The 10,641-nt window shown below is 32.1% G+C and overlaps 1 protein-coding gene across 2 annotated transcripts; it reads left to right on the top strand.

The window, feature by feature from the left end:
- The first annotated feature begins 3,603 nt into the window (after positions 1 to 3,603).
- On the top strand, positions 3,604 to 9,619 carry LOC127858376 (uncharacterized). 2 transcript variants are annotated; one of them, XM_052395469.1, is made up of 6 exons: positions 3,604 to 4,493; positions 4,945 to 5,014; positions 5,475 to 5,597; positions 6,289 to 6,442; positions 8,741 to 8,883; positions 9,490 to 9,619. In XM_052395469.1, exons 2-5 carry the CDS (start codon positions 5,008 to 5,010, stop codon positions 8,757 to 8,759), a joined length of 303 nt encoding a protein of 100 aa, XP_052251429.1. In that variant the 5' UTR covers positions 3,604 to 4,493; positions 4,945 to 5,007; the 3' UTR covers positions 8,760 to 8,883; positions 9,490 to 9,619. The 2 variants fall into 2 exon arrangements, with proteins under 2 accessions (XP_052251429.1, XP_052251428.1); XM_052395468.1 differs by having other exon boundaries at positions 3,604 to 5,014.
- The last annotated feature ends 1,022 nt before the right edge of the window (positions 9,620 to 10,641 follow it).

The raw sequence follows: 10,641 nt of genomic DNA on the forward strand, positions 1-10,641 counted from the left end.
AATTCTAAATATCTATTACAGCACACCATGTTATATTGACTGCATTTTTGTATCATGCATTTAGAACAAAAGATTTAGAACAAAAGAACGCTGCTTATGTTTACCTGTGTTTAGCGGCTTGTAAGTTTTAAAATAACAACCTGTTATTTGTATACACTTATTAACGATCATGCAGTTTTACGTACGTTTAAGCAATAATCTCTTAATAAATTTGAAACTGACGACTGATCTAAATAGTATACCGTATTGAAAAAAAGTACTGCGTATTACATGTGTTTTTTTCTAAAGACGCTGATGCATTTGCGAATCCAAATGGTGACATCTTGTTCAATATGGGCTGTCGGGATAGACAAGTAAGTAAAGCTATCATTTTATGTGCAAGTGCGTTCCACAACCTCAATACAAAATATATTGAATTTTTGTTGGATAGAATAACATGTTTGAAAATAAAAGTGTTTGTATGAGTAAATTGTGATATTTTACTCAAAATGTATGTCATATTTCAGGAGGTTGCTTTATAATTAATTATAAGTTATGTAATGTGGTGAAATGTAATCAAATATTCTTTGTAACGTATCGCATGTTCTGAGACGTGGTGAACGCTATGTTAATATATAATATGTTTTAATGACAATTATAAGTTTTGTTTAAGAAATTTTGATGACGTATTATAATACATATTTCTTATCAATGTAACTATTTTCACCGTATACATGGGCATATATCGTTTTCATAAGCTCTGCGGCTCTTTCGGTAAACGTGAAGTTGTAAAGCGATCAAACGGTAACACGCAGATCTGCGCCCAGTGTTGCGTCGGTAACCTTTGCAACGCTGCCCTCTGTGGACAAACTGGTATTCCAATTACCTCAGTGTGTTTGTGCTTGATGCATTTTCTATTCACTGCCCACCAATATAATTTACTAAATGTATTTAATTTACTTGTTTGTAACTATTAAACGACTCAACAAAAACTGCTATTGCACTGTCCGAAATTTATTTCATTTGCACCTTTTGAATGATAACCAGAGATGTGTTACGTGTATATCAGACGTTGAAAAATGTAGTTTTCAATGTTGGTTATGTTAATAATTGAAATATTTTTTTCTAAATAACGTTTTTTTTTTAAATAAACATAAGTAAAACACACGGGTCTCAAAGCGACTATGACAATATATTTTACATATTTTTCTATATTCGCAATTTGAGTTATTTGATGTTCATGATGATGTCGAACTAAATAGTATACCCTTCCCTCTTTACTCCACAGGACTTTCCTCTATCGGCCCCGTGTATTTCAATTGTGACCAGGCTATCACGCCGAGCTCGTGCAACACAATAGCGCTGTGTGGACGGGATGACGTATGTCTCATTTTACGTGAATACGTTGCTAGTAATGTTGTTACCCACAGACTTAATCACACATGCTGTTACAATAAATATTACCGCATTAATTGACGCAAATATATAGAACACAAATGAGGGCGTGGTCATAATGTTATGGTGTTATCGTTTTTCACCACGCATTAAGATCTTTAATACAGCACGAATTATGGAAGTGTTAGTCTTAGAACTAAGCCTGTATTGTGTTTTAACACGCTGATTCCTGAATCTGAAATCAACTTTCAACACTCATAATATGACAAGTGTTTTATGTTCAAACTATTTCACAAGAACGTTCACAAACTACATCATATTGTGAGTACAATAAGCAACCTAATGAAATTATTACCGACCATATTGCCCAATGCATAAAGTTAAATGTAATAGTCAATATTACTGACAAGAAATTGCCATCACTTTACTGGATACCTAAATTACATAAGACGCCATATAAAAGTCGTTTTATCGCTAATTCAGTGTCTTGTACCACCAAACAATTATCAGTGTATCTTACATCTGCATTGAGTGCTATTAGATATCATATAGCTAAATTTTGTAATAAAGTTTATGAAAATAGTAATATTAACCTATTTTGGTCAATAAAAAACACCTTAGAAGTTATTGATAAAATTGAAAATAAAAAATATAAGGTGTCACAGGTAAGTACTTATGATTTTTCGACACTATATACAACGCTTCCTCACGCTTTAATAAAATCCAAACTTGTTTCTTTGATTGAACAAATTTTTGCTAGAGAGAAATGTTTGTATCTAGCTTTAAACACTAAAACAGCTTTTTTTACTAATCAGATATTAGATAATAACATCATTTGGACTGGTCTTGACTTTTGTGCAGCACTTACTTTTCTTTTGGATAACTTGTTTGTTGAATTAAATGGTAATATATTTAAACAAATTATTGGCGTTCCTATGGGTACTAATTGTGCGCCACTTATAGCTGACCTTTTTTTATATTGTTATGAAAGCGAATTTATGTTAGAATTATCTAAAACTAAGCAAGTAGATTTGATTAATTGTTTTAACCGTACTAGTAGGTACATTGATGACATACTTAATTTAGATAATCCATTATTTGAACAATATATTCACAAAATCTACCCAAAAGAACTAGTCTTAAATAGATCGTGTATATCCAATACAGACGCTGCGTATTTAGACTTACATTTAACTATTAATAATAATTTGATCAAAACTAGTTTATACGACAAACGGGACGATTTTAACTTTGAAATTGTAAATTTTCCGTTTCTAGATGGCAACATCCCTAAAGGACCTTCCTATGGTATTTACATTTCGCAGTTGGTACGTTATGCCAGAGCATGTTCGTGTATTAAAGATTTTAATGATCGTAATCTAATATTAACTAAAAAAATTGCTAAAACAAGGCTTTTTGTATCATAACCTTAGAAATAAATTTGCTTGATTATACTCTAAGTATGGTGATTTAATTTCAAAATATAATGTTTCTTTAAAATGGCATTTAAATAATGGAATCTCCCATCCATCATTTTACGGAGATGTTTTGAAGCGTGTCCGCAAATTAAAATTTGTAAAACCAAATGTTCATATTAAACTTTTCAATTTAATTAACTTGTTTTTATCAAAAGGATACGATGCTTATGTTCTTAAAAACACGTGTTTGATGGTTTTCGATTCACTATATCTTTCTTCCCTTAAAATTTGGAATCATTAGTGATATTATATGCATTTTTCACTGTTGAATAAAATTGTGTCATTGTGTCGTATGAACAAATCTGCATGAATACTACATTATAGGCATTTTTCACTGTTTAATAAAATTGTGTCATTGTGTCGTATGAACAAATCTGCATGTAAACTACATTTGGACTCAAATCGTACATCAAATCATTTCTGACTTCAGTTGTCAAAACACCTATATACTGTTTGATTCCAATAATGTCGCTTTAATGGAATTACCATTTTTATTCATTTGCTTCTTAATATTAAATCACCTAAACTTGTTTTATTAGTAGCACAGCCCCATTAATATTTTTATTTAGTACTACCCTTGGAATTTGTTCACGTCATTTTGTAATTATGGATTTTTGTGACGTCATACGACCGACTTTCCCAGTTGTAATCTACATGCATAGGTCATTGGGTTTATAGGTCATTGATAGGCGTTTCTTGTTCGATTTAATTATTTTTAATTTGTTTAGCAGTCACATAAACAACCAAGCTATGTAATATGGAATTTTTACACCCATTATTGCTGCTTCTTCCTGTATTTGCGCGATGATTATCTGAGATATTAACTATATGATTCTATATTCTCAAATCTTTTCTATAAAGAAGGAATGTAGTTGACAATTGTTAATAGTTTTATTTGATCGTTCGTCAAAAAGTTGTAATTTTGTTACTCTTGTATCTTCAATGCAATTGAGTAATTAAATAGTAATTCAATTGAATGCGTTTTAATTCCCTTTTATTATTGTTTAATTTGAGTTACAATGCTATGACGTTAAATTTTATTTACACTTAAATGTATTATGAGTATTCCTGGCCAAGTGTGAGGTTGAGCGCTCTATAACCAGGTTTAAACCCCCAATGCTTTGCATTGACCGTTCCAAGGCGGTGACCCCAGCTTTATTGATATTTTGTGTTTATGTTGGTTTGTATTGTGCTGTATTGTGCTGTTTTGTACTGGTTTGGGCAATCGGTCACTTGCTTTAAATAAAGGACCAACTAATTGTTTTTAATGAAAATTCAATACTGCTCCAGCAGCTGGAGTTTCACTTCTTTATATTTCAACAAGAAAGGAAATATGTGTTTACTTTTTTATATAGTGTATCACACATACAAATATCTTTTACTTATTTGTGCTGTACAGTACGTGTCATTGGTCCAACATGTACGTCGTGCGATCTGTCATAATTTGTTTCATGTGTAATTGGTTACCTGTGTCTATATTAACATAATACTATATCACAATATACATACTCGTTTTATTAAATATTTTAATAATAATGGTGCATATATACTTTGTACTATATACAGATATGCTACGTAGAGAACACTATTTGTTCGCTAACGCACGCTACGTTATTCAAGTCAGGATGTTTACACAGAACCGTAAGTAGGACAATTAATCTGTATATTAGACAAATATATACGGAAGTATATATGATCTGTATGTTCACTGATTGCTAATTTAATAGTTTGATGTTTTATAAATGCTGTTTTGTATTCAACGACACCATCATTAACCTACCTCCTCGTGCTTAAAACCTATCAAGTAACAGTACAATACGAATAAACTGTTGGATCAAATTATCCATATTGTGTTATGACACCTTAATCACCAAAGTACCAATTTGATGCATTCATAAAATTGCTAAAAAACAACGCTAAATTATGTATATGAATGGTAAATGTACACATATAGTTAAGAATTCACACAATGATTTCACAAAAGAAACTTGGCAGTTGGCAAAATAATGTGAGTTATTTGTTTCGTTATTTTTTTTACCAAATTTAAAAATTATATTATAAAGTGAACGTGTTCTTGTTTCGATTACTAAAGCAATGTGAAAGACACGCTCAAAGCCTAAGTTTGATTGGAAGAAAGCGATATGACAACACGGATATGTCTGGTAAGATTTCCGAACCAAACATAATGAAAACATACTCCACACGTGCACACTGTTAAAGAACACACTGTGGCTGAGCATTTTCTAATGTATAAACTGAGCAATTTGACATGTAACAGACGTCGTAGATTTCAAAATGACACATACACATATATAAAGTTTGAGTACGTTCTGAATCTATTTCAAATCATGCAGATCGTTTAAAAAGGAAACACACTACAGCCCTTATATATTTTATATGTGTATATGTGTAACTAAAGTGAATAATAATTGAATGATAACATTCATTTATTTGGTTTAACCCAGTTTAAGAGAATCGCACTGTATCACTTGTAATAACTTGTATTTATTTATGTTTGTCAAAAAGGGTCAGTTGCGTTAAATCAATTTATATAATATATGCATAAAGGTAAACAACGATGAAAAATAGAACCAAATGTGTATGCTTCATATTTTGTGACAGGGAACAACTTGCAGATACAGTGTTGTGACTCCAATCTGTGTAACCATGGACATACCAGTAGTGGATCCGGTAGCGTATTGACAACTGGAACAGTGGCACCAACCCATAGCGCACAATCAACAAGTTTGAATAAATGCACAACTTTAATTTAACTTTAGTGTAGTTTTATAATATTGAACATACTATAATTGATACTACACGTCATGTCAACTAGATCGCATATATTTCGCACATCATACGAACATGTCGGTTAAGCCTGCTTAAACAATTTCGTTTGTTAGAAAAGATATTAACTTACACATATTTGTAAGAAATATCAGATTCAGAGCTCAACCCAGATAAATGCAATTTTGTGTTAAAAACATAGTTTTTTTCTCAATATCTGTTTCATTAATCTACCGACATTGCAGTAGCTGTAGCGCACTTGGATCCGATGAAAACATGTTTTTAATTGCACAATTCCAAGGGATAAATATACTTAGCCGATATGGCAAAAACAATATCTCATGTACAAATTTATTTATTTTTTAAACTGATCAATAGTAGTTCCAAATTAGTTTTTGATTTGTTTATTCGTAACAGTTTTTTTTAATTTCATTTGATTTAAATTGCTATTAAATTACCAATTAGCTTTTTTCGAAAGAAAAACACAACAACAAAGTTAAACCGTCAAAGATTATACTTTCACGATGTGCTTTACAACCCTTTAAAATATGAATACAAAGCAGTTTAGAACAGGTATAAAGTCAGTTCAAACATAATGCATCATTTATAAAAATGTAAACTACACAGACGTGACTTCACATTTCAACAGGTTGCGCGTACAAGGTTGCTGACGGCTCGTTTGAGGGTAACGGCTGGTCCCCGTGGATAAATGGGTTTGCGACAAAAACCGGTGACGCTCAGGACGGGAACAAGTACATCTCGGTGACCAAAGGTGGGGCTTATCAGAACATCGTGTTTAACGGGTAAGTGGTTGCGAGTGTGGTGGGATGAGGCCCCTTCAGGGTTGTTGTTGGTTCAATCTCAGTTCAGCGTGTTGCCAAATAGGCCAATAAATATGGGTTGTTTCCCCTTACATTTAAAATTAAATTGAGAGGGTAGGTGTGCAGAACATTTTGTTAATTAAATGTGAGGTTTTATTTTCGATACACGGGTTATGTTCAAATTCCATAAGGATATCCAATATCACACATCTTCAAAATCGCTAAAAAACAGGTCTTCATAATATATAAAAGCTAATTTAGCGTTCATGATCGAGAAAAGTCAATAAGATCGAAACTCAACCTGTAGTGCAAGAACCTTTGGGATTGGCACGCAATTGAACGTCTGTCGGGTAAGTACATATGAAAATTGCTCTCTACGCTTTCCTCTAACCAAAACGATCGAATAGCATTCCATTTCGACCTTTTGTTTCGTAGCCTCAATTCATCAACTGCGTGTCCTTGTATCATCAAATTACTTAATGTTGTTTCATCTGCTAGGTCTTTAATTGAGAAACAATATTCTTACAGAGAAACATTTTTGTTGAATCAGAAATGCATATTCGAGGATGAATGGTGAATAATGTATAGTTGAACACAACAATGCATGAATAAACAGTGACTCATTTATTTTACCTTTTTTTGTATTTTTGTATTAACATTTAATTTTTAGCTAAGTGTTTTTAAATAAAAGTATTATAATAATTAAACGATATAAAATAAAAGGACTTTGAAACGCATATATGTCTGAGTAATGCCCTAAAAAACTACTTTAAAAAATAATATACAATTTTCGTTTATTCATATATACCGATAATATAATAGATTTTAGACTGCATGATACGCACTTTATTAAATTATAATGCACATTCTTATTCTTAATATTCTGAAAAATTCAAAACAAACGTCAGTAATTAATATAATAAATTCAATGTAGATAATTACGCAAATATTGACGAAATTTGTATGTTACGCTTATGAAATTCAACTGCATCTCACACAGAACTCCCGTGACCTCGTTCGAGCTGAGCGGATGGAGTCGCGGGCATAATATAGCTACTGAAAAACACTTTTTAATGACATGCCCTTATTTTTATAACGAACGGCATCGATATATGGGAAACCTAATAGAAAGGCACATGACGTTTAATGAAATCATTACGCCGACATCAATAGCAGAAATGAAACAGCTTTCGAGATTTACCAAAATAATAATGAAGAAATATACCAGGCATTAGACTAGGCTGTAAAGGTCGAACACTTATTTCTTAAACAACAACAACAAACGCCAATGCCTCAACTCTCACTTACTATGCTTTTTAACAATTCACTTCTATCGAACACCTATAACCCTTATGTATGTACTTTGTAATAGCATTTACTTCTCAACTCTAAAATGCCCTACCTTAATCTCTCGAGCAGTATCCAATTAACTGTGCACTTGAACTCTGTAGAACACACGCGCCTGCCATAACCGATAATCTTCACACGAGGCAATGTACAATTCTGACTGCACACGGTCTCAAACGAGGTCGCAAAGACCCGTATGTAAATAGCGCAGCGGCGTAGCCACCTGTCGCTTATATTATCAAAGCACGATGTTTAACTGCGAGATGTATTTACTCTTATATACAATACATAGCATATCTATACTCATATTTGTTAAAAATAGCTTTTTCTTATAAAGAGTTTACTTTGAAAACACAAAATTAAACGCCTGATAATTGTCTCGAGAGCAACCTACACTGTAACACTGATAAATATGTGCTTGATTAATGATCGCGAAAATCATTCCTTATCCTGATGCTTTTTGTCACTTGTAATTGTGCCATTATTATAATTATGATTATTATGATTATGACATTGATGTTGATTCTTCTTCTTCTTCGTATTATTATTATTATTGTTATTATTATTATTATTATTATCATTCATATTATTATTATTATTATATATATATTATTATTATTATTATCTCGCCGTTGTTGTGATGACTACTACATGTCATACTATTATTACAAACGTTCTATTTGTAAACATGCTTATTCCATTTTTACCGTATTAAGAATTAATACTATAAAATATCAAAGCATCTATATATAAAAGCTGCAAATTGATTCACATTGTTTATATGACTTCCCCCATACAACAAAATGTACCACACTTGAACCGGAAACATGATATGTATTTTGTAACATGTATATTATATGTTCCCCATGTTGTATCTATGTATACCTGGGAGAAATAAAGTATTGTTCTGTTCTGTTCTGTTCTGTTCCGTAGCCTCGGTTTCGGATCTTAACGACTACTCGATTTACTGTGACTTGACGCTCGCAGACGGCACGATGGCGTGGGGACAATTCACGCCTTTTAACGGCATGCTAACAGCGTGAAACAAAGTGGTGCTCAGAGTTCACTCTACCAAGGTTGATGTTTAAATTGATTTTTGGGATGATTTTGTTTCTTTGTAAAACCCGTGAATTATTATGGGCCTTTTCCTACGTTTGATTATGAGGTGTGTGGTTTTTATTAATAAAAAGTTTGTGTTCCTTAATTGATAATGTTTTTATTTGTGTTTTTTTAATTGTTTATTGGTCGTAAATTAAATACAGACAGATCATTCAAATGAAATCATCGGAATATGACGTCACAAAACAAAGCGTCGATCTTGATACACAATTTATGTTACAGTTTTATTTGAACTTCATCTTAAATAAGTTTACTTTCCAGTTGTTTGTCCCTAGTCACTAATACCTTCCGATAGAAATGCTGTGATATCACCAACAATTTTATTTTAATATGAGTAATAATCAAATGGAGCCATTTATGACTAGATGGTCTCAACTGACTTGATCAAATTAGCATTACTATTTATTATTTTCAATGTTTGTTGCATTTGGTTTATAAGTTACTGTTATTATATCTTGCCCGTGAATGTGTATCGCAAGAGAAATATATACAATGTACAGTTTGTGTAGAAATATGGATATTTGACTCTAATAATATCTTATAATATCATTGTATGATTTCAGGTGATTCGAAGTGCCTTTTGTTACGCATTGTTTCGTAGCGGTTCCGGGTCCGCCGATTTCGATAATTTCCGGTTGGAATCCTGTGCATAATTAACGATGGGTCGGTCGTGTGGTCAATTGTTATGTGTCGAAATCAATGTAATGCTTTTCACTTCTTTAAATATAGATTTTGCGTATTACTTGATATAAATATAAACCTGTAATGTTTTAATTGACTAAGACATGTGTTAATAGATTTTTACAAATACTAGTAAAATTTTGACCAAACGAGAGCCCGAGTTTGTTGATACTCTAAAGTTTGTTACCCCACAGAAGATGTCAATCAAAAACATGTTCTTAATTACGGTGCTTTAAAGTAATAGCATGTCAGTACATAGCAAATCCTCATTTAGACATTGTCATAATCGTCCTTGTCGTTAGCAGCAGCATCATTAACATCAACGTTTGTCGTGTTCGTCGTCAGAATTCATTATCGTCATCATCGTAATGGCCGTACGAATCATACTCATAATAGTCATATATAATCATCATTACGAAACTCTTTATGGTCATCATTATTTTCAACGTCATCGCAATTATCATCGTCATCATCATCAACATTTTATAAATCTTAATCTCCTTCCTACTACGTATCATCATCAGAATATCAATAATACGTTATGGGAGGTAACCATTGTGGGGCGAATAGTGTATATTTAAAACAGAGTGTGTAACAACTCGATATGAATTACATCATTGAGTTATAGTAGTAATTTCCCCTTATTAAAAACATTGAGTCCGAATCGCAGCTACAGTCCATCTCTGATTTGTCACATAGGGCGTACATGGACGTATTCATAAACATTAGTATTTTTTGTTTAAAAGCTTTAAACATGTCGACTTTTGGGGATCAAACATTTGTCGCATCAAGCAGTTTATCTGCCAATTAAACATTGACACGTGATAATAACGTGTTTTTTAAACACTGATGAAAAGCGTGGTGACATAATCGACACTATATTTCCAACATAGTATGAGTCCGAAATGTAAATCCGTTTTCTTTAAAAAATTATGACACAATCACCTTTTGTATCTACTACAAAACATTTGTAATTGATACTTTGCCAATTAATGAATGCTGGTAGATCTTTGAAAGCTTGTGTCTTTGCACTT

This window comes from Dreissena polymorpha, chromosome 14, assembly GCF_020536995.1.
Source record: "Dreissena polymorpha isolate Duluth1 chromosome 14, UMN_Dpol_1.0, whole genome shotgun sequence".
Classification (NCBI taxonomy): domain Eukaryota; kingdom Metazoa; phylum Mollusca; class Bivalvia; order Myida; family Dreissenidae; genus Dreissena; species Dreissena polymorpha.